Genomic DNA, 24,963 nt, shown 5'->3' with positions numbered 1-24,963 from the left:
AACACTGCACCTTACAGCAATTTTCTCCTGACCCAGCCCCTCTTGGGCCTCTCCAACCAGACCCTGCAGCCCTTACTCAGCAGCTCTCCCTCCAAATGGGATCAGCCCAAGTCAGCTTCAGCAGTACCTCAGCATCTGCTGATGCCAGTTTCTCTCCAGCAGGTGCTTGGGTAGGGAGGGATGAACAGAGACAGTCAGAGCTTTTCTCTGATCAAAAATTGAGTAAAAGTACGATAAAGGCCCTCATGTTTCACCTGCTGTGCTTGGGGACATGCATAAACATGGGGCAAAGCTGATGCATTGGCCACACTGCTCTGAGGGCAGCCCCATCCCATTTCTCTGCTCAAACCAGCAGAGCACAAAGGAGGCATCATTTGAGGCTCTGAGAAGGAAAGCAAACTTTGCTCTGTACAGCAAAAAGCCACAGCCATTCTCATCCCCCAGAATGAGGACCCAGCACCTGCAGGAACAGATATTCCTGCAGAGGTGGTTCTGTCTCAACCCAAGGCTGCTCCTACAGCCACAACCACCAACACCAGGCTCCGTGTGCTGCAGGCATCCAACAGCGATCCTAAGCATAGAGAAAGCTCACAGCTCCAGCAACGGGAAGTCAGGCTGAGCTGCTGGTTATACTGGGAGCATGACTCGGCTGCCTGTAAAGTCTCAGCTCTAGAATCCAACCTTTGCTTTCTCAACATCCCGTTGGATCGCAGCGTTTCGGTCTGGGGACGTGCTGAAGTTTGTCGTGCGGGGGACGGAGGCGACGAGGAAAACATTCCTGCCCACAGCGGGTGGGGAAGGGGACAGAATTATGCTATCGGCTGCCAGTGGGCAAAAGCAGTCTCCTCTGCTCCAGCACCAGAGCGACAGAAAACGGCTGCCCACAGCCCAAAGGTGCGTTCGGAAGCACCGCCCGTCTCTCGCAGCGTTCCAAGAGTTGGCCCGGGGTCAAAGCTCCCCCGAGCTCCTGGATGCAGGGAGGGATGCGGACAGGGATCCGCTCCTCTCTTTGTCTTCCGCAGCGAGGATCCCCTCGGCAGAACACACCCTGAGAAGGGAGGAGCGGCCTCCGAGAGGAGGTGGGGGCCGGCGGTGCGCGATACCCCCGAACGCGGCAGCCGGGGGGGGAAAACGGGGAGGAGCCATTCGGGCGGGGCAGCGCCGACCCCCGCCCGCCCCTCGCGGCGTCTTCCCCGGTTCGGAGCTCGGAGCCCTCCCGGCCCGGAACGGCGCGGCCATGGGCTCCCGGTTGAGCCGGCAGAGCAGCCTGGAGGATGAGAGCTCCGGGGCCGAGGAACCCTCCGGTCGTGCCGACTTCCACCTCTCTTCGTTGTTGCTAAATCCGCAGAAGCTGCCCGGGGTGCTGCGGAAAGCCTCTCCCGCTCCCTACGTGCGGAGGGTGGGGTGGCTGCGGGAGATTCAGGCCACCATCCGAGAACACAAGCGGGAGCACGCCGTGCACATCCTCAGGCTGCTCAGGAAGGTAAAAGCCGCGGGCGGGGCGGGCAGACCTCCGGGCAACAAAGGGGTCGGGGCGGTGCGGGGCCGGGCCCGGCTCTTTGTGCCGCCGTTCGGGCTGGGGACACCGCCCGTAGTTCGCTGCCACCTCCCCCGTCCCCGCCCGGGGATTGAGGCTGTGAGGAGGGGAGCACGGCGGGCAGGTAAAGCGGTACCCGAGCCGTCCCAACCCGCAGCCCTCCGCGTCAGCTCCCGGTGCGTTCGGGAGCGCTGCTCCCCAGGGAAAAGCCACCTCCCGCAGCCCGGCTGGAGGGGAGAGGGATCGGTGTTTCGAGGGAGCAGGGCTCTGTCTGCCGCTATGCAGGCATAGAAGAGCCCCACCGCACGGACAGCACGCTGCCAAAGGGATGCAGAGCCCCATTGCTGGAGCAGAGCATCTCCATCGCTCTGTCACTTTCCAGGCAAACTCACCTCCCCGAACTGCAGGCAGCTCTGAAATAAACAGCACAGGGGACAAATGCTCCCTCTGATTTGGCACAGAACACTGCCAGTTCTCAGCTTATCGTGTCCCTTCATTAGATGATGACCCACTCCATCGTGGGAATGCACCCAGTTGCTTCTATAGCAGCCAGCAGCCTTTGGGTGTGAGCTTTGGAGCAGGGCTGGGCTCTCAGGGATGCTGTACAGCTGCAGTAATGCCTGCTCTGAGTCCCAGGCTCTGCAGCATGCCTCAGGATGACCAATGCCCCCAGCTACTGGTGAGCTGCACTTTTTGGAATAAGAAATTATGGGAATTAAAATTCCCTCTCTGCTTTTCATGCCCACTGCCTTAGAGTTCACGTGAGGAGCGTTGCCAGCCCTGCAAACAGCCCTCTTGCCATGCATGCACATAGATAACCCTCAGCAAAAAGCCTGTGTATGGCAGACAAGGGCTGAGTAAGATCTCAAAGGCATTTAGGAGAAGAGTTATTACAAGAAGTCAGTGGTTGCCTCTTCTTCTTCACAGCTGTGGCAGTCTAACATGAACCGACTTCCATAGGGTTTGCCAGAGGCCAGAACCTCAAAATGTCATTTTCTGTAGCGCTCAGCACCTCTCCTTCAGGCTGAAACACTAAAATCTTTCCCAGACCTCGAGGTCTCCACAAGCCCCATCTGTGAGCAGTGGGGTTTGGATGCTGAGTCACAGAGCCATGGAGGGTCATTGCTGAGCCCTCCTTCCCACACAGCCTGCCAGTGTCTTTCAGGCTCAGCCCTGCACTCAGAATTACCACATGCTGAGCACTCCTCTTCTGCCCCCTGCCCTCTCACTTCCCCTTGTCCCCATCTCTGTCTGTCCATCTTAAGACAGTGACCCTCTGTTCATCTGCTGACAACACCACAGCGGGACACACATCCTGTAGTCCCAATACAGCCTTTCTCCACAAAATGAGATGGGAACCCATCCAGCACCCCCACAATGCCTCCGGTTCTTTGTGTACTTGAAGGCTGCTAATGTGCGTGGCACCTTCCAATGGCTGAACACAGCTGTCAGCCATGCTGGGGGCAGATAATCACAACCAGTTCTCACGTGTCCAGTGCTTCAAAGCACCACGATCAGCATCTTTCATTATTCACAACATTACATCACTCTTCAGCTAAGCTCAGCCCTTAGCTTGGTCCCCAGCATGTCCCTCCTCACACAGACTGCTTACCTGAGCAGCAATGCTCTCACAAGTTGCTGGTTAACGCATCCCAGACAAGGGTCTGTTTGTTATCTGTAACAAGAGAGAGAGACCTCCTTCACTCCAGTGGGCACTGAGGATATTTAATACCATACCTTATCACTGAGCCTCAGACTGACAGCATTTGCACTCCCTCCCCCAGAGATGGCAGAGCAACACCAGAGCCAGAACTGCAAACCCTGTGAATGGGGGGATGCACTCAGGCACACCAGGGCTCCTGGGAGTGCCTCCTGCCATTGCCAGACCTCACCTAGACCCATAGATCCACCCTGCACTCTGTCGCTGTATCCACCAGCACTTCTCAGCTCGTGGCCTGCAGGCCCCAAGAGGTGGTGGATTGCTCCCAGGATATCAGGAAGGTGTAATTAAATAAAGGGAGAAGCTGCAAGCAGATCTACTGAACAGGGATGCGAGATTCTGGCAGCATGCTGAGAACAACTGCAAGCAGGAGGAATACACTCATGCATGCTTGCTCTGCAAAGCAGCACTCTGATGCTCCACTGCACGTGTCCACATCAACCTGAGAAATACTCACCTGCCAGAGAAAGACCCGTTTCTGCTGGTGAGTGGGCATCACTCTGCTGGAGGCATCAGACTAACAGCAGTAAAAAGTACAACTAGATTTCCCTGTGCTGAGACATCAGCAACCAAGTGTCCAATAAGAGCACTGTGCCAACAGAATGGCCCGGATCCATAACACTCACTGCTCACCACAGTGCCCGGGTGGGCAGTACTGCATTTTCCAAAGAAAAGAGAAGGACAGGAAAAAGAAAAGGAGGCAGTAAGGGAAGAATACAACTAAGAACTAGAAAATGCCCTGTGCTCAGAATTTATAGATTATCAACGCAAAGTGAATATTTCTATCTATAAAACCCTTGAAGGCAAACTTATAATGGGAATGCAGATCCAACTTAACAGCACAGCTCCAACTGGGGGAGTGTAATTACCAGTCTGACATCCACTGCTGCAGGCTCAGCCATGCCATCCTCTTGGCAGCTTCCCTCATCTATCTGTGCTACACTGTGTGGGAGGCTCCATTTCCCCAAAGCCTTACGGTTAAGGGAGATGTTGGCACGATGCCTTGGCCCATATCCAGCTGCCTCTGTCCTTCAGGATTCACCCACTGCTCCAGCTCCTTGGTTCCTTGTGCTGTGCACGCGGTGGCGGGGCTGTAAAGCATTTGATTTATTCTTGCTTTTTTCTCCATCACATCTGTAGCCAGGATCTTTGTCTCCATTCTGCTATCCGCTCAATTTGATCTGAGCATACACAGAGCAGGGAGAGTGGCTACAGCAGCAGCTTTGCTTGCTGCTTGGGGTTAAGATCCAGCACCTCTTGCCAATGACGGCTCTGTCCCTGCTGGTTCTGCATGCACACACTCCCAGCTTTCTCTCTAAGAGTTCTCAGTGCATCTTTCCCTGAGTGGTGCCTGAAGCACACTTTCAGTGGAGCAGTGCGAACATATGGGGCACTCATTTGCTTATTCATTTCTCCTGGCAGCAGCATGCAGAATGGGCAAAGGACTCATTTCCTCCCTCAGCTGAGCCCTCCTCAACAACTGAATCCAACTCAGCACCATCCCAGTTACATCCCAGCCTTCTTGTTCTACTTTTTTTGTTGCTGGGGTATTTTTCTGTCCTCAGAGTATTGCCAAGTGAGTATCCATGATCCTTCTTCCCAAGATGCTCAGCTTTATGCCTGTTTTGTTTGTTTGTTTGTTTTTATAGGACCTGGGACTGGAAGGAACATTCCTCAATGAAGTCCTCTACAAAAATGCAACCTTCCTCAACTTGGTGGATCCCATCTCCCATGACCTGCTGATGAGCCTTGCTAGAGACCTACAGTGTCCCAAAAAGGTGAATCCTCCCCTTTAGCTCAGTGGACACTTTACAGCGTGGCACTGATGCAGAAAGAGCTCAGATGAGGAGGTGGATCAAGCTGGGTGGTTCTCCAGAACCAGCCAGCATGCATCCTTGGAGCAGTAGAGCATGCAAGGATGTGCACATATCTGTAGAAATCAGTTAGAAGAACTTTGGAACACGATTGCAGTTGGGGGAGAGAGAGGTTATGGGCACAAAAGTCAGGGAATTACTCATGTTGCCAACAAAAGACTTGGTTGTAAGGACATGTGCCAGATAAAAATATATGATGGGGAAGGCAGTGTTGCCATATACAATGGCACACCCCCACAAGCTAGCCATTGGGAAGAGGTGTTTATGGAGGTACAGAGATCCCCACACTTCTGCCCAAGCTGGTGACTCTGGGAGAAGGACAAGAACCCCTCTCTAAGGCTTTATCACATGATAAAGATCCCTGAGAGCCCTAACACAGCACTACATCCCACAGCAACACCAGCACCTACAGCTGTTACCCTTTACCACCACAAGCACCATCCGTTCACTCATCGGGCTCAGCAGGTGTCATGTTTGCTTTATAGAGAGGGCAACAGAGTGAACTTATGCAAAGATAGCTATTAAGCACACGCAGCTCAGAGCAGGCAATGGTGCCCTGGGGAGTATGTTGAGAGCCTGGTGCAAATTAGCAGCATTCTAATCCTCATTGCAGCTGTAAGACAGCCTGAAAAATCTTTTCAAGGGTAATTATTATCCAAATATAAGCATCTAAATACCTCCTAACCAAATCTTGCTCATCTCATTGAGCAGTGAAAGTGACACAAGGGGACATTGCCCTGCCCAGCAGACAACACACTGATTTTTGTGCACCTGCATACATCCCTCTCCTCTACTTCCATGCCTTACATGCACATGTGCTTAAATGAAATGCCATGTCTACCATTGTGTAGATAAGATCTACCCCACAGGAGATGATTTGGGGGGGGGGGGTGGAAAGCCCCAGCACCCCACATCCCTCCCTCTGACCCCAGCTGAGCACCCAGCAGTTGCAACAGCCTTACATGCAAAAGGCTGAGCATGATGTAATTCCAGCAGAGAACTACATCAGCGAGGACACGGAGGGAACAGGAGGGTAATTCTCAACTGTGAGCCAGCAAACACTCACAGGGCACTGTGCCAACATCTGTCATGAAGCCTGGTGTTCACCTGCTGTTGGAGGTGGCATCAGGCTGCTAGCACCCACTTTGCCAGTGCAGCAGCAGTCTGGGACAGGGCACCTAATGCCAGTCCCTTGGGCTCCCCAAGTGAACTGGGGTGGATCAAGAAATGCTCTCTTGAGCACAGGCTGGGATTTCTCCTGATTTGGCACAAAAAAAGCAGCCACGTGCTGGCAGTGCATCCTGGGGATGCTCAGCTGATTCAGGGACTGCTTAGAAGAGTCACCATGCAGCTGTTGGCCCACAGTACAGCACTTTAACTGCTTGCAATAAGGAAGTTAGGGTACATTCTGACAGCTTTACTATGTGTTTACCTATCAAATCCCTAAATGCACATGTTGCACTATGGCTGGAGGGCTGAGGAATAGGAATGCAGGTGTCTGTATGACAGAGGAGGCAGAAATCCCAACCTCTAGCAGCTGCCATTTGTCATTCTGCTTCACCAGGAGAAGAGAGATGCTTTCAAAGTCACAGAGATGGAGAATGCATGCAAAAAGAAACTCAGGAGAGCTGCAGCCACCTCGGTGCTGCTGAGTTAGTTGTTGCAAGGGCTGGAGGGAACTGCTGTTGTTGGGAAGCTCCCAAACTCAGACCTCCAGGAGAAAAGCAAACTGCAAAGAGGCAAGGTGCAGTGCTGGGACCTGGCTGCTTCCTTGTTCCAGCATCTCCTAGCTGAGCATGGGAAGGAAGAAGAGTCCAGGTTTGCAGCCCTACTCCCCTCTCAAGGCAGGAAAATGCTGGGCTGGGATTCTTCCTGACACCCCAGAAGTGCATGCTGTGTTGCAGAGACATCTCCAACCTTTCAGCCATTCCTTTTTCATCCTCTTTTCCATCTTTTCTCGTATACAGTCCTACACTTCACTATCACCCAGTCCCTTTCCCACCTCCCACCCTTTTCCTCCTGTTCTGCAGCAGCACACAGAGCCTAAACTATCCCTTTGCTTGCAGGAATACGACCCCTGGAAGTCCTCAGACAGGATTTGCAGGCAGCTGATCTACCACCTGACCCCACACTCCAAATGGCACCGGCATGGCATGCCCCGCAGGAAGTCCCAGATGTGGTAAGTTCCTCAGTCTCTCTCAAGTGCATCAAAATCAGTCCTGCTGCCACAGTGCTAAGGCAGCAGAGACAGCAGTACTTGCAAGGTATGCAGCCCCACAAGCACTGTAAGCTGGCAGCCCTGCAGACACACATCCCGGACACAGCTGCAGGGTATTGAATAAAGCAGAATAATTTGAATATGTAACAGCAGCACTTTCTTGCTGAAAAACAGGAGAAGAACCAGTTTATGGTTTGTGGCAAAAGGCACCTGTAGAGTTGGCATCTTTGGCTGCTGCTGGTAACAAAAGCAAGGAACTGGTGTTTCACTTGGAGATATCAGGGCTGTATTCTGTCCAGCCAGGCTGTTTTTAACTGATCTGTATTCTCTGCTTCCTGCCATCTGCTATAGAGCATTTCACTCTGACCTCTGTCTGAACTCCTGCCCTTGCCTTGTACCTTTCTGCCTTCAAGGTCCTGTAAGAAGTACATGGATAGCAGCAAGACTTCTGAAGGCATTTCTAATCTCCAGTGGAAATCTGGGATTGTTCAGAAAACATATTCCCTTGCCTCTGTGATCCTCTGGGCTTGGGCTTTCATGGATCTGATACAGAACCCAACTCATCCCTTCTGAAATGCAATTTCCACTTTCTGGCAATGTGCCAAATGGGTCCAGAGGATAATTAGCAAGTTCAGCCACACAGACAACAGGGAGCATCTGCCAGGTTTTAATTACAATCGGGCTGCTACAGAGATGTGGTTTGGGAGATGGAAAGGACACACTGTACTCAAGCAGTAACCAACAAGTAACAAACCTGTAGGGTAGAAACTAACTCTAAGTCACATCCCCATCCACTCCCAGTTGTTGTAAGTACAAACCTGAGCTACCCATGAATTGATGAAGTAGAAAGAATGAGATAAATGTCTTCAAGCACTCCTGTTTCAATACAGAATGATCCCAGGATAACTGGAACTGCAAAGGCTGCTAAGGACCAATCACATTTCCATCATGCAGGAACAGTCTTATTTTAGACACACATTGAGCCCAACCAGATCCCTCAGAGACTGTTAGCAAAACACCCTGTGAGAACTTTCAGACAAGCACATCTTTCTTTTCTTAACCACCCCCCCACTAAAGCCATAGGTCCTACCTGCTTCTGTTACCACCTTTAACACTGATGCTTTTAACCAGGGGCTGTGACCACAGTAAAGGTGCAATGAATCTCATAGGGAGAGGACACAACAGAATTGAATCACAGAATCGAGCACAGGTTGCTCTGTCCTCGGTGCCTTCCCTGCAGAGCCATTCCTCTAAAGTGACTGTAATACAGGCCCTGGCCCTGCTTCTAGAAGCAAAATCAGGCTGCCACAAATTGCCATCAGAGCAGCTTTTACCAGATGAACACCCCAGGCCAGAAACAGAATCCACAGAGAAACATGGAAGAAGAAATCTTACAGCAGCAGATTGAATGCAACAGCAGCTGAAGTAAGGAGGGAAGATCCAGCCCAGGCTGTCTCTGGTTTCTCTGATTAAATTGTCACAGACGATGCTGGAAGACAGATCCCCTCCTGCATCTGAACTAGTGGGTTCTTGGCAGGTTAGCAGTGTCTCAGCTGTTCATGCACCCAAAGAGACTATTTCAGCTGCTCAGGTGATAATCAGGTTTGCTACACTGAAAACAAAGGGCTCCATTCTCCTTTCCTGACATATCTGTCTCGAGTCTGTAGCTCCCAGCTGACATCCTGTGTCTCACCTGATGGTGCTGCTTGGGCAGGCTGCCTGAGCAAACACCAAGGCTGAGCTCTTGAGGAATTTATTGGGGGTTTTCAGGTAAGAAGCCTACAAACGGGAGGATAACTTTCCCTCAGCAAGGACCAGCACGACATTACTACACAGTTGTCAGCTTCTTGCATCCTAATGGGACTTCAGTTACAGCACTGCTTTACAGTTATATAGTTCAGCTCATTAAAGATGACTAATCACATTCCAGGGTGCTGTACAACTCCAGCTTCTCTTCCATAAACTGATGTTTACAACGTAAAGAGAAACAGGTTAAGTCTTCTCAATGTGGACATTGGGTTATTTAGACTATCAAGAACCCTTTTGCAATGTTTTGACAGATGTAGATTTTTAAGACACAGCTGTTTTTGTCAAATCTCAAAGCTCCTGTAGCTCAGCACTGCAGGACTGTATGTTATCCTTCAGAAGAGGGCTGGACCCAGAGTGTATATTACTTTTCAAGGGCAAAGCCAGAGCAGACTGCAGTTCAGAGTGGAAGGGGTATCAGTTCAATGCAGCCTTTGTCTGAAGGGCTGCACTTTAGTCTAGTACTGCCATTAAGAAGCTATAGATGATGACTGAACTGTTTTGGCACAGCTGGGTTGGGGAGCCTTGCACATCTACTAGCATTGCACTCAGAGCTGGCTGCTCAGTGCCTCTCTTCAGTGCAAGGGATCCAACCTGAACCCATAAAACATGCAGGCAGAAAACAGAGCAATCTTTACAAGCAGGGTGTTTCTGATGCAGAAAATATAGCCCCAGTTTCCCACCCAGTAACCTGTTCTGGAAGAATAAAGGCGTTTGTGCAGATGGAGTTAGTTACTCTTGGTTGCATACATCCAGGTTTCCTTTTTCCACAGATCACACTATGGGTGATGAACTAACATTTGCCTGAGTGAATTGCATTTTGTAACATCTTGGCTAATCTAAAGCTGGGTGGGGAACCGAGTGTTCCTTCTGGGCTCATTGCTCCATTTCTCATTTATTGATGTGCACTGCCCAGACACTGCAGCATTAGATGCACTTTAAAAATGCAATGAAAGCACTTGTGTCTAGAAGACTGCAGGGAAGCATCTCTAAAGGGCTTCGGGTCTTTTTATTTCTTCTTGAGAACATCAGTCAGGGCAATAGATGACAGCTCTGGCAGATTAGATCTTAGCCTTCACACGGCATGAGATGAATATTAAGTAGAGCTCCCATTTCTCCTTTATGCAACAGAGGAAATGTTCACCATCATTCTGCTTTTGAGTTAGGAAGCCAAGTTAGAGAATACCAGTCAGTTAACTAAAGCCACATGGTAAGAATCAGATGCAAGTACAAGAACAGCTGGGACTGGGTTTGTTTAACTTAGTGCTCTTGAGGCTTCTCTCGTCTCACCAGAAGCAGCTGAAGCCAGACTTTCAAAGCAGCACCCTGGCCCACAAGGAAGCAAAGGCAAGCAGATTATGCTAAGTAGGCAATTAAAAAGCCCGGAGCTCATCCCCTAAGTCGCTGGCAGAGGAGCCATCCAGACATGCCTGCCATTAGGCTCTGTGCAAGGAGGAACAGCAAAGAAACACTCGACTCGTGGTTAATTAGCCACCTCTGGCAGTGCCTGTTAATGAAGGAGGGAATGCACAGCGCTGGGAGCACCAAGAAAACTTTGAACATGAAGTTTTGGAGGCAAATTAAAGAAAAATAAGAGGCATAGAGGGAGAAAGCTGGTAACTCCCCAGTGATACAGACAGGGACTAATAGGCATCCTTCATTACTGAAATCTTATTTGGCTCTTACCACTTCCTCCCAGTCTCTGCTTCCCCTAGTGTGAAGACAGGGCAAAGACACTCCATTTCCAGGATGCTGAACAAACTCCTTCAAGACCTACAACACAACAGGATGCCAAGCACCACTGGATCTGCTGCAAGTCTCAACAGAGCAACAAGAAGGAGCTATCACAGCCACTAAAGAGCTTAACTGATGAGGAAGAAGTTGAATGGCACTGATCTCTTAGGGATGGCAGGCACTGTTCCTCACTGCATGCTGCACACAGCTCCATGCAGGCTGTGGGGTCAGGCTGCAGATCACCTTGCTTCTTGCTCACATTGCATCCTCACTTGAAGCTGATCCTCCAGCATCACAGAGAACGTTTCCCCTCTAAACTTACTGCAGAGAATACAAACACCATCTGCTTCCCTGCATCCAGGGTCTAGATCCTTGCTGGTTGCAAACCCTGACAATTATAGATGTGCATGCAGCACCAGCTGCAGCAGCACAAGGCTAATCCAGCCTCCAGCACTTCGCAGCCCTCCGCCTACAAATCCCACAGGCATCCAGAGCCATGTCACTAAATAGCTGTTTTGTCTCACACAAAGAAAAAAGCACCTTCAATTGAAGCTATCCTTTAAGCCTATTTTACTTGCAGAAATTAGAGGATATTAGATGATCCCCTCCCCTAGAAATAAGCCTGGCATTTTATCAGCTGCTGCACAAACATCTTCTTGCTCCTCTCGTGGTCCACAGAGGGGTGGCCCAGGTCACATAAAGAGCAGACATAAGGCTGTTTGAAACCTTTAGGTCTGAATGCAAGTTATTCTACACTGCTACAGCTTTCTACCATGAGAACTCATTAAATACATTAGATACAGCCTCAGCCTCGCACAGTGAATTCCCTCCAGAAGCACAAGGATGTATAGAAAAAGCCAGAACAAAGCACTACCAAACCCAGAGAGCAGGAATTTGTGGGCTGTAGAACAGACAGGGCAGCCCATGAGGTCATTTCCTCCTCATGCTCCTTCATGGGACTGCAGCAGTGTTAAATGCATCCACACAGTGTCAACAGATGCACTAATGCATAGTTATTCATTTGTGTTATCACATATTCAGAGAGATTATCAGGTGCTGATGTTTCTGAAATACCACAAACTGTATACAAAGAAGAGCATTAAGGGCAGCATCCTATCCTCCCCACAATGGGGAAAGGACCTGGAAACACTGAAGTTTGCAGAGGCATTCTCACCTGCCACAGCAGCTCCTGTGGTGCTCCAGCCTTCTCCAAGGAAACTGCACATCCCTGTGTGACCGTCGCTCCCAGGGACTGGCTGTGCTGCAGCTGTGCAGGACACTACAGGCAGCCAGATAGGAAGAATGGGCATCTTCATACTGGTGGTTAGTTCTTACCCCAACCTGTTCCAACCCCAACCCCTGTTCCAACCCCAACAAGGCACTTCTACACCCACTGAGCATATGAGTAAGTGGAGATCCTAGTAGAGCTCCAATATCCTTAAAGCTAGCTGCATCTGTAAGGACAGCAAGGCTAACATCATTTATGTTAAGGCAGTAAGCTCTCACATTACACCAACACACACTTCCACTCAATCCCACAACACAGCCTCATCACCTCCCACAGCTTCCACTTCTCACAGCACTCCCACAGACCTACAATCCACCTCAGAACTCCACGTCCCACTCATTTTGAAACCCTGTAGCACAGCTTTGCTTACCCTGCAGCCTTCCTCCTCCTTGCTCTGCTCCCCTGGCAAACAACAAGAGCTACAGGTGAAAGCAGATCTCTCTAGATTGCTCTCAGCACCCTGCTGCCCTGCCCACCTCCTCACAGCTGCAGCACATCCCCAGTGATTTGCTGACCACCAAGATCCAAACCAGCAGCTACAGGTGAGGGATGCTGGGGAAGGCTCTTAAAGGGACGTGGTAAATCCATTCCTGGAATGCTGTTTGCTCACAGATTGTTTTTCCTGACAAAATATCAATTTCTCAGCCTTTTAACACCGGTCTACTGCAGCATGATTTGTTTGCAACAGACCACAGCATTCACCTGGAGAGGTGGTGAAAAACAGCTCAGACACATTGCAAACCAGCGCATATGGAAGCTTTGCTTGCCATGTGTATTTCTGCTGTCCATGCATGAACACCTGTATGTACACATCCAGACAAACCCTCTGAAATGTACTAGTGAAAGAATTCAGAGTGATACGGTTTGCCAGTTCTTGAGGAGTTTAAGTGCAGAGAAGACACAGGAAAGCCCCAGCACACAACCTGCCCAGAGGCATGGTGCAAACTTCACGCCTGTTAACAAACCAAGCTCCACTTTCTGTTTGCAGAATGTTCTTAATGAGCCCTCCTCTGCTCTGTGTGTGTCATTCCTCTCTCTCTCTCTTTCCACCCCCAGCCTGAAGAACAGCCTGCAGAAGAAGGTGAGCCAGGGCTCCATGGATCTGTCCGGGATCCCTCTGACCATGCGGGATGTGCACCGCATGGCTTATTACCTTCAGAACAACGGGGACCACCTCACCTCCGTGGACCTGAGTTTCACCGAGCTGAACGACGACATGGTGCGCCTGCTGCTGCCCTTCCTCTGGGCGCTGCCCAAGCTCACCCACCTTTCCCTCAACGGCAACCGACTGACGCGAGCGACCATGAAGGAGCTGACTGACACCATGAAGGACATGAACAAGTTCCCTTGCCTGGCTTGGGTAGACCTCGGCAACAACGTGGATGTCTCGTCCATGCCTCAGCCTTTGCTCGTGGGCCTGCGCAAGCGCCTCAGCCAGCAGACCACGCTGCCAACCATTTATGAGGCTCTCGATTGTGACCCAGAGATCCCCAGTGGGCAGGAGGGCGGCCGGCTGGAGGATGAGGAAGCGGGGAGCACCCCACGGCACGCTGTCCCTCAGCAGGGCTGCGAGAGGTGACTGGACAACGAGCCGGCTCTGGCACACTGAAGCCACCCTAAGGAGCAGTTCTGAGTCCAAACACCAAGCAGAGGGCCAGCTTGACCGGCTTCCTTCGGCACTTTTCTCTCACCTTCCCTGACATCTCCCCCCAGTTTGCTGTGAGACAAAGCCTGTTGTTCCCCAAAATGTGCTCTGCTCCCTCCCCTCGCTGCCAAACCCATCACCCACGTTACGGAGAGGAACTTACAGCAAAGCTGGTCCCCAGGCTGGGCTTTTGACTGGAAGACCTGTCGGAGTCAACCATTTCTTCCAGCAGCCATTGGGTTGAGGGAAAGTGATGGGGGGGAAACCTAAAACAGAAACAGGCTTGTAGTTTACTTCCTTTCCTTCTTTTCCTAGGCACCTTGGAAAGCTTGGGACCTGCAGTCTTGAGTGTGAAAGGAGGTACCCCAAGAGCCTAGCTGTTGTGGAGCTTCGTTGAAGGGCTCAGAGGCCAAAGCTGGAGCCCGGCAGTGTCTCCCTCTTGTGTCTGGCTCTTTTTGTTTTGCTTTTTTTTTCCCCCCCATTGTGTGTTTTGTATTAATGTCTGAACAAAGGGACTTGGTCAGAGACCATCGGATTGCATAGGCTGGGGCGGACACATGGCTTGGAACTGCAGCATCAGGATATTTGTTGTGTGACTGGGGTGAGAGGGAGGGGAAGGAGGTATGTGTTGGTGGGAGCATGGGGGATGGGATGAGATGACATGGGGTGGGAAGGCCAGGGATTGAAAAGGAAGGGGAAAATAGTCTTGTGGTTTAAAAGGACTGGTTTAAAAACTGTGGTTTTGTACACGACTTACAAGTTTCAAGTGAAATTAAGGAGCATCAGACAGCTAAGTGCTTTACTGACACTAGAGGAGCAAGCAGTGAATGTGCCAGAGGTGGGCACTTCCTAAGCTAAAGTGCAAAGCTTTGGCTCCTTATTGCATATTGCATACCTCGTAATACTGACATGATGTGAGCAGCTGCATTGTCATTTCCAATGCTGTCCAAAACCAAACCAGTGATGCAAGATTTCTAGTGTTTTCCACATTGCTCACGTTCTGTGTAAACTCAATAAACGGTTCTCTTGGACATGAGTGTAAAGCACCATCGGGTCTGAGTATCTGTGTTATTACCATGCTGAGCCAGCAGCCCAGTCACTGCAACCTGATTTTTGAAAGAATCTCTCTGGGAGTCTCAACACATAAAAGAAACTCATATCCTGAGCACACAGATCAGTGTGAAACAGACAATTCTTTCATGCTCCTTGTTGACCTCTCAAGGTGTTGCAAGAGCAGATTGGTGATGCTGAGTGATTTATCCCCTTTGGATGAAGAGTGAGGGCACTGGATGGTATCAGTATTTCTGATCAGCTGCCAAGAGCCTCATAATAAACTCATAAAGGTTGGAAAAGACTTCTAAGATCATCTAGTCCAGCCATCAGCCCATCCTCACTGTGCCCACTAAAACACATCTCTCAGTACCAAAAGTTACCCAAGGAAGAAAGATGGCTTTACAGACATTGGGACAAGTATTACAACCTGATATTGCAGGAGTTAGCTGGTCTTAGTTGCCCATCACAATGGAGATGAGAGAGAAAAGGCCCTGAGATAACCAGGACATGGTTGGAATGAGGGTGGGAAGCAGTGCTATAACATAGCCAGGCTGTTGTGCAACCAAAGGAGGTAAAGGAGCTTGTGCTCCCTACAGTTCTCACCGCTGGATCTGTGGAGTAATTTCTATGGCAAAGGGCTGTGTTTGGGGGCATGAGATTGTCTTATGGAAGGCAAAAGAGAATTTCTCAAGCAGCTGCTCCCATTACTGGGAAAGGCTCTGCCATTTTCAGAGGTCACCACCGGCCTCTCTTGTTACAACTCAATTTCTCCCTCTCCTTCTGCTATCTCTTTCCTCCCCTGTTGTGGAAAAGATCATATTTAGTTTTTCTTCTTTTCCTTCCAAAATATCCTTCAGCAAAAATGAAAAGCATTTCAAATGGCAGCAGGATCTGCTTAAACCCTTGCAGTCTGAGCAGAGCAGTGGTCTCTGCCAAGAAGAAAACTCGGGCACGAAGCATTCAAATGAAGGCTCAGTGCTGCCTGGTGAGTCAGTGGCAAATCTAGAAAGAGGAAGCGGGGTGCTGAGCATTCCATCTCGGAGCACTGCCTGCAAGGCTCTGTATCGAGGCATCTTCACAGTTTTTCCATCATAGAAGAACCCTTCAGAAACAAGACAGGACCCCCAGCGTGCAGCCCACCACTGACAGCTCTTCCTGCAGAGTCCTGGCTCAGCCCCAACCACTTCCAGCCCTGCTGTGAGTAGCCTTTTGGGTCCAAGCCATGCTGATCAGCAGGATGGAGATGTTTCGCCCTTTGCAAGGGAATTCTGTGCTATTGGCAGCTACAGGAGCAAGAGATAAAGCATGGCTTGAAACAGACTGGTTAAACCAAGCAGCTGTGGGACTGGTGCTTATTCCTCCATATGCACTTGGTTGCTTTGCCATAGAAACTTCCCCACGGAGAACTGGCTGTGAATAAATACATGCATATGCAAATGTTGAGGTCTTGGTTTAGGAAGCCAGCAGTGCCTCTTGGATCAGCTCTAATAGCTGTGGACAAATGCTCACAGCACATCCAGCTGTTCCCTGTCAGCTCCCAACGGCACTCACAGGTAGAGGACTCCAAGGAGCACAGCACTGTGCATCCAGCCCCAGAGCTGGGAAACACCCCAGTGCAATGCTACAGGGAGATACAAACCAGAGAGGAGAATGCAACACAAACGAGCCTTTCCTTGCACAGAATGTGAAAGCTCAGGGCTCTCAAAGGGGATTAAAGGGATGAGCTGCTGGTACAAGTCTCCTCATTGCTACTTACCCAGAGGGACCAGCTTTGTTGTGCTGCTAAATCAGGGGATGCCTGCCTTGCAGTGAGCTGGATAGCACAGCAGGAGGGACAGACCCCTGCCATACTGAGTACTCTCCTCAGCAGTGTAATTGCTGCTGCTGGGCTGTAACTTCAGCTGTGCACCAGGCCAACCTCCATCATTTCACAGGTTAGCAGCCTCCCCTTCTCTCCATGCAGGATGCAAACAGTCAGGAGTTTCCTACCTGGCCCAGCAGCCTCCTGCACACTCTCAGGGCCAAGGGAGACAGCCACTTACAGTAAGCAGTCAGCTGGGACTCTGCACAGTGTCAGGCAGGCAACTCACAAAGCCCAGCCACAGCTTTGCTCAAACGTGGGGACACTGAGCAGCACCACAGGTAAATAAGGCCACGGGTGCCAGATGGCAGAAGAAGAAAGGATAGACCAAAACTTTTCAGGGTCTTAATCAGAAATATACTTGCTCCCTTTTTTCTTAGCTGGTCAACACCTTCCTCACTCCCTTATCCTTTATTTTATACAGCACCGACTTAAAAACACAGAGTAATTACTTTAGAATGCTCCTGGTAGCAAGATGCTCAGCAGAGGGGTCATCACGGGCCTCCTGCCCCCCTGTGACTCCATCCAGTAACTGTAATTGTTTTGTCGAGTTAAGGATGCAAACGCAGCTGGAAGCATGGGCTTGTCTGACCTATTTTTATTTCAAACACTTCAGAATCTGTCAAGGGCTTTCCTTCCCTCACGAACTAAGCTCTTTTTTTTCAGTCTATAATACATTTCTCATGATAAGTGCTCAGAGAGTAATGGAGTTTGCACTCTTTGGGAAGACTGACAGGCTCCTTAGTGGACAGTTGCTGACAATGTTACCAAAGTTCACATTGTTTCCTCTTATGAAAGCAAGCAAAAAAGCATTCAGCATTTGCCTTTAGAGACAGATCATTCTGTCTACCACCAGATACTTCCAGCACTTAGTGAGGATTATTCCTCCCAGTCCATTTTTGAGGCAATATGCCCCACGTTGGATACAACGATGGAAAGCATTTGGAAAGCTGTCTAAACAACTACACAGGCTTCATTCAATCAGCATAACTCCTGTGAAACATGAGGAGTCTCAGTGAGCATGAACGTGGCCACGTTAAAAAAAAAAAAAAACAGAAAAAAGCATTTCCCTGTACCAGCAGCAGCTCCATGTCAGACAGCTGAGTGGAGCTTTGTTCTTGCTCCCATGAAGTCTTTTGGTTTGTGGAGCCAAGTTTGGTGTGCATGCCTTTATTTGAACTCTCTCGCAACTGATAAGCTCTTCCTTTATTCTGCAGACCCCCAGGTTCACGCAGCAGAGATAACCCTAAGATTAGCAGGGCCCAGCCCAGGAGCCCTGCCTGGAACTAGCAGATATGGCTAGAGAGGGCAGTAAGTGCTGGTGTCAGAACCAACTGCACATCTTACCAACTTTTTTGGGCAGAAAGTTTTGTTTTTTAAAAGCTACAGTTGAAAGGCAATGAGATGAAGGATACCAAGGAATGATTCTGACATGCCACCAGATCTTCAGAGGCTGGGTCTCCAGCAGCAAGCTACCTTCCCTCTGGGTCTCAGCCCTGACTATGTCCATCCCTCATCTCTGATATGGACCATCTGGGGGAGGATTTCCCTGTACCTGTGCAAACCAGGCTCTTATCTGCTGTTCCTGCCATCCCTCACCAAGCAGAAATGAACCCAGGCCTCAAACACACAATTTCTCTCTAAGCACACTGCCCCACTGCAGAGAAAACAGGGTAGGTGTTTTGCCACTTGTTTCAGCATCAGCATAGGGGAAGGGCTGGCTGTGTCTGAAAAAAGAGGCAATGGAAACACTGAAAGCAAAGCAAGAAGTGAGGGCTGCCAGAGCCCTCCCTGTACATAGCCCTAGCCAGAGGCTTCAGCACATCCTGCGACACAAATCTCAGCCTAGGGTTAGGATTAGACTTCATGTATTGGCAGTCAAATTCTGATATGAAAAACTCTAATGAGCTCCCTAGAGCTTCACCCACTTACTCTGTGTCAAATGTGGCTTATTAACTAAAGAAAGTTTGTAGCAAAAAGGCAAAACAAAGAGAGCTCATCCTAACGAATACCCAGAGAAAAGGAGAAAGCAGCATTTCCTCTATGTGCATTCCCCAAACCACAGAGCAGCAGCCAAGCTGTCCTCAAAAGCAAAAGGTGAGGGCTGCAGCCAAGATGATGCACACTCCTCCCTGGCTCTGGAGGGGCCTCTGAGGGGCAGCTTTTTACAGTGCTCTTCAAAGAGGTTTGATATTGGCTGATAACTGAGCTCTGTGAAGGAAAAAAAACAAAAAAGCCTGCTGTAGAGCTATTTTAGAGATATTTGAGATGTAGAAAGGAGCTTATTCAATTGTGAAGCAGCAAACAGCAATGCCTTTTTTAGTTACAGAAGAGTCAGAGTCTCCACAGTTCATTTCCATCCCTCAGGTGGATGAAGTCAGAAGAAAAAACACTAAAACAAAAACCTATTCATCTTGCCATCTACTTCAGATTTTAGAGGGCTGTAAAAACATCAGTGAGCAACTTCAAATGCCACCACATGAGTTTATGCATTGTCACATTCTCAGCTGCACAGTGTGTCTCCTGAGGGCCAGGAGTACTGCCAGTCCTCCCTCTCCTCCCCCCCAGACCTTCCCTCTCCTCAAATATACAATCCTGATGGCTCCTACCTTTTCCTTGATTATTATCTTTTCCTTGATTATTACAGATGTTAATTGCACTCAACACATTCAAAACGTGTAAACAGAGCCAGTGCACATTTCTGTTGCTGAGGTTTGTTCTCCTCTGCCAGGTGGGGCAGAGAAAGAGGCTTCCCCACCCCATGAAAACAGAACCAAGTCTCTTGAAAGGAGGGCTATGAATAAGAATAATCCTCTAATCATCATCTTTGCTTGTACCTGGACAAAGTGAACTGCAAGGTGCTCTCAGCACAGTATCCAATGTATATTTGATCGGTGATTTATCTACCTTGCAAGATAAGAAATATGGTTGTCTTGACATATAGGTAACTATAAACCTTCAGAATACAGGCAGAGCAACCTGAATATCCTGAGAAGTGTCAAATCCCAAAAGCACTATGAAGCAGCTTACAGTTCAATAGCAGACTGATGCAAGAGTGTTCAGAGACCATCACTTCTGCATCAGAGTTCTGGAGATGCACCTTGTAGGGATAATCCTGCAGGCAGAGCATTCACAGGGCCTCTGCAGATTTTGTCCCTGAGATTCAGAGACACTGAACCTCTCTACAGTTCAATCTCCATCTCTCCTTGTGAAATGCAAGGTGACAATCTCTTTATTTCCTGTAGCAGTTTTGCTTAGAAAAAAACAACAACAAACCATAACAACAACATGAAAGCCTGTGTGTGGTCAGGCACTTCACAGCATGGAGCCATGAAGAAACTAAAGGGCCACTTTCACAAACCACATCATCTCCCCACAGATTCAGGCATTCCCTTTGCCTCCCCTTGCAACCCAGCACTGTTGATATTCCCCTCTAAATGCTCTGTTCCACCCTCCATCAGCATTTTAGGCACTGTGAGACGAGCAGTTTTGCCTCACAACAAGCAGTGGTTTGCCCTGGAGTGGATGTAGTAACATCTCTCCACTGAACTGGAAACAGAGCAAGCCCCCTACCAGAAAACAGATTTTCAGTCTCCAGGCAAAAAAAACCACCAACCAACCAAACAAAAAAACCCCACAATAATAGTGCTTTTTTTCTGCCATTCTTTTCATTTCTCCCAGCATAACTACACATCTTCTGGATACAGTCTGTTTCTTTGCCAGGGCTACAACACTCTCTCCTGAATTAATGATGCTGGAAGACCTCCACTTTTCATAGGCTCCTATTTGACAGTCACTGCTGAGCAGCAGGGGACTGCACAATGCTTGCTTATGCAATGACTAGCCCCGTGCCAGGAATAATAGCCTAATAGGAACAACCAATCCACACACAAAACCAAAATACTTTTCCTGCGAAAAGTTTAAATTAGGGGGAATAAAAACACCCCAAACTTCCTGGCCATAAAGTACATCAGTCTCCACACAGAGTTAAATAATTCTACGCTCTAGTCTTTGAAGAACAGCTAGAATGAGTGGAGGAGGGCAGCATTTCCCTATTCATTTACCTCCAAGGTATTCTGGACACTACAAGAAAACATTATTACAGGACGAGGCAAAAAAAGGATGCCTAAAGCAGTTAAAATGCAACTTGATCTGGCTATATACTTGCAGACAAGCATAGCATTGGCAGCTCAGGCACCAGAATGCTGTAATCATATGGTAGCTCTTCTGTCCACAGCCGTGATCAGTCCACGAGCAGATTAGGAAGTGGGGAAAATATCACCTTGCTTGCAAAGCAATCTACAGCACAATCCATTTCAAGGCAATTCAAGGCACAGCAGCTCAAGGTTTTCAGTGCAGTGGATCTATATTTCCTCCCAAAGAAATACTGAGAGCAGAATGGCCCCACCAATTTAGCATTATCTAATCTATTGAAAGAGGAAGGACCAGCCCTCTCTGTGTGAAATCAGTTGAGATACAAAAATGCACAAATTCAGATTTTATATCTTGTTTTTGTGAGCAGAGAAGCATCAAAGAACTGAGGAAGAACCCTTTCTCCATTTTAGTCTAGGGTCGAGAAATGAGCAACTAAATTCTTGATGCTTGTATGCAGAACTCCATCTTTTGCTGAATTACCAAATCATTGCTCCACTGGGATGAGAACCTTCCAACCTTTTTCGTATCACAATGCCAAAAAAAAATTGGACACCTGTACTTTAACGAAAGCTCACTATGAAGCTTTAAGTAGCAATAAGATAAAGACAGTGCAGCTATTCTGGCTACCAGCACCAGAAATTCATATCTTCCATTCAGCCCTTCTAGAAGAGGTTTTCTGAAGGACATTGGACGTCTAGGGGTCACATCCCTTTACTACATCCCTTTACTGCACCCTTTCACTGGCAGAGAGAAGAGATTAAGAGGCTGCTGCTTCCCCCACAGTCTTGATTAAACAAGTTTTGTTACCCTAGAGAAGAGGGCTTTTACAATGTAGCATGTAATCAGACTGAAGGAAGAGAAACTACAGCTTGCCACTTATCTCATCTATGGAGCATCCCTTCCCACTCTCTCATTCATAACGCAACACCTTTCAGACATATTTTGCAATTTCCTTGGAAAATGAATGGAAGACAAGTATAGCTTTGGATCAGATGGAATTTAGACACACCTGGAGAGCAGAAAGGCACACGTGAGGGATGATAGCATCTGGTGAGAGAGGAAAAGTCCCATAGTTCTCTATAAAGATATTACTTCAAATGATTACCTTCTCCAATCATTTAACTCTTTGCTGCTGTTATCAGTGTCCTTTGTTTTTGTACAGGAGTACAACCTCAATTTTCACTTGGGAATAACAGGTGAACTTCTACCTGGCAGCAGTGCAGTTTCTCTGTCCCACATGAGTACTTCAAAAGGCATCTACACTGATTGAATCAAAGGGATAAATTCACAGTGAGGCCACAGCCCAGTAACAGTCTCTACCTATCCCTAGCAACCACAATCCAAGAGAAACAGATTACTTGATATGCTGAAGAAGAGGACTCTGTACCACTTACCGAAGTGCACATGCCTAGTTAGCCAAGTATGAGGAAAACACACAGCACCAAACCAAAATAACCTGGGTGACTATGAAGCCAGCACTCGGGGAAGCGCTGAAGAGAAAGGAAAATAAGCTCAGTATTTTCATGCTAGAGTTTTTAAGAGTATTGTACTGATAAAGTTTACACCAGAAGTTACGTTCATTGCATTTTTTCCTTCCAGAGGGTTCTGGTTTCCCATATTTCATTACCAACAGAGCCATCTAGTGGATGAAATATCATTTGTTAGTATGAAATATGGCTTTATCACTGTATAAGAAAACACACAAAATCTTCAGAGCAGCCTGTAACAATCCAGAATATCTGTTAATGTAGTAGTCAAATTTTAAGCAGTGACATCAATAAGATGTTGCCTGTCTTGGCTTTTGTTCCTACCAGTACAAAACCACCAGTACAAAACATTTTAACACCAATTCCCAATATTTTTCTTTCTGAAGAATGTGAGCATTTCATCCCAGACTCAGCCTCAACCTGATTTCATAATACAAAGATTTTTGTTTATGCAAAATCCAGTATCTTCTTCAACACTGATGTGGATTAGAGCTGTTAAGTGCTTAAAGAAATGATTGAAAGTTAAGCAACAACAGTGAGGGGAAAAAAATAGTCTCGCGTGTTCACTGGGCAGCCACAGATATAAGGAGTGATAAATACTGATAGGAGTATAAAGTTCTTCAGGCAGATACACTACAGAGCTTGTTCTGTCAGTTAAACCTACTGCAGAGGGTTCTTATTTCTTTCTGAAATCCTTGGCTGCTGAAGGTCAGATCAAACACTTCAGGGAACGGAGGGAATCTCAGTGGAGAGAACAGAAGCTTGGCATTGCACAGAAAGGAGGAAAAGGAATTTCTAAAACTAATAAAAAATGCGAGTCAATCGTCATTAGTTGAAACACAACAAACATGCTATTGCTGGGCAACTCTAATTTACTTAAATACTAATTTTGTGCTCTCTAGAGCTCCCCAGGATTTCAAAACCTTTGCCATTCAGCATTAACTTGTGGTCAAAACAACATCATTTCTTCCTGACCTTTGCAAAAGAAGCTAATATCTAACCTCCAGAAAAGGCTACATGCTATTTAACAGACAGAAGGAAAAAGCCAGTGGGACAGATTTGCTTCCTAAAGCATTGAACCTCTTCTGAGAAACACTTTTAGTCAAGTTTCCCATCTGTGACTTGCTTCCTTTTCCACGTATAAAGAAATAATTCTGGAGGCTTTTAAGAAAAAGGAGGTAAACCTTTGAAAGCTGAGGAATACTGCATAACTCTTACAAAAATAAAAATAATAATAATGATGCTGCAAAGCCATCCTCACTATTAGTTCCTCTAGTGAGTACAGAGAGACCCTCTAGAAGTCAGACCCAAAAGGGTCCCAGCAAGGTAACTTCTCTTTGCTTAAACTGCGAGTGCACTTCTTGCCTTTCCTGTTACTAAACAAGTTATCAGCAACCTTCTTAGGCACCCAGGGTACACATCAGCCACAGCCAGAATAACAAAAATAACCTTATTTCAACAGTTTGCCACCCTTCAGCACACCCCATCCTATACTAGGTTATACTCGTGGCAATTTATTCTGACACTAATCAATCTCAGATTTTTATCAGGTATTGGCTTTGGGAAGAGAAGACAGTTCCAGCTGCCAAGGAAACATTCAATAAAATCTTGCAGCAGATACTTGCCTCAAGTTACACAGAAAGCATCGTGCTCTGCCATCCCTATTTTACCTGTTGACAGAAAAGTAACCCCAGAGGAGAAAATCTCAGACTAGGTCAGCAACACAAATCTGATGTATCAAAAGGGATAAAAACCAATTAACACAGCAAGGAAGCATGTAGGTATAATCCTATCTGCTAGTGAAACAGATGTGCCAGATTGTGATACCTGAGGCAAGTGCAGGTAGTGGTTGTCATCAGAACACACCCAGTCTTACCTACCAACCCATTTCCAGAGATCCCAGGTGTTAATTAGTAGGACTACCACAAGCAGGCAGTTAAATTTTTATGATGAAGCTTCTGGCACAGCAATAAGATGGAATTTTTTTGTGTTAAAAAACATCAGCCTAGTAAAAAAAATTCAAATGGGCTTCAGCTTCGATTTTCAGATGATCCTTCTCAGAACAGTCTTGCAAAATTGAGTAGCATTTACGTAGGCATGGGAAGGGAATCCTGTGAAAATAACAGATGTCCTCTGTCCCACGTAAGAGCTGGAACTAAGCTGATTGAGTTTCACAAACAACTCCTTCAGCTAGTTATTAGAAAGGCTGCACTCTGCGGATAGAGCACTGCAGTTCTGCCTGCCAGTACTTTACAGAGGGAACAGAGTGATCAGTGGGTGTAAGCCAGGGGTCTCCTCTGAGTGACTGCAGACTCAAGGAACACATTTCCACAAGAAAGTGATAAACATAATTACCAAACCCCTCCAGGTGCTCACTTGAATACAAATATGGCTCACATGCAATGTTTTAAAGCTGTTTTTTGTGGAAACCTTTGGACAGGTTCCTCATGTAGGCACAAGAAAGAAATAAAGTCTCTATAATTAAGCCCAAGCACACCACAAACACATTTTACAGATGTTCCTAATGCAAATATTTAGGATCACTACTAACCCCCCCAAAAAAGCGCAGCTCACTAGAAAACCCC

The 24,963-nt window shown here is 47.9% G+C and overlaps 2 protein-coding genes across 4 annotated transcripts in view; one reads left to right on the top strand and one right to left on the bottom strand.

Moving 5' to 3' along the window:
* Positions 1–12,629, bottom strand: part of GGT1 (gamma-glutamyltransferase 1) — a 41,488-nt gene extending 28,859 nt beyond the window's left edge. For 2 of the 3 annotated variants that reach the window (XM_090120940.1, XM_090120942.1), the window contains exons 1-3: positions 12,548–12,629; positions 12,064–12,168; positions 3,150–3,212 (exon numbers count right to left, since the gene is read on the bottom strand). The gene's annotated coding sequence lies outside the window, so the exon portion shown is untranslated. Of the gene's footprint in view, positions 1–3,149; positions 3,213–12,063; positions 12,169–12,444; positions 12,461–12,547 lie in introns of those variants that run through there. The other variant, XM_090120941.1, reaches the window with a different exon arrangement.
* Positions 460–14,859, top strand: LRRC75B (leucine rich repeat containing 75B). Its single transcript, XM_031592315.2, has 4 exons — positions 460–1,483; positions 4,907–5,035; positions 7,198–7,310; positions 13,234–14,859. Exons 1-4 carry the CDS (start codon positions 812–814, stop codon positions 13,754–13,756), a joined length of 1,437 nt encoding a protein of 478 aa, XP_031448175.2. The 5' UTR covers positions 460–811; the 3' UTR covers positions 13,757–14,859.
* The last annotated feature ends 10,104 nt before the right edge of the window (positions 14,860–24,963 follow it).

The sequence above is a fragment of the Phasianus colchicus genome, chromosome 18 (assembly GCF_987193195.1).
Source record: "Phasianus colchicus chromosome 18, bPhaCol1.hap1.1, whole genome shotgun sequence".
NCBI classification, from domain to species: Eukaryota; Metazoa; Chordata; class Aves; order Galliformes; family Phasianidae; genus Phasianus; species Phasianus colchicus.
The sequence above is the reverse complement of the archived record's forward strand: the minus strand, read 5'-3'. Positions and strand labels throughout refer to the sequence as shown.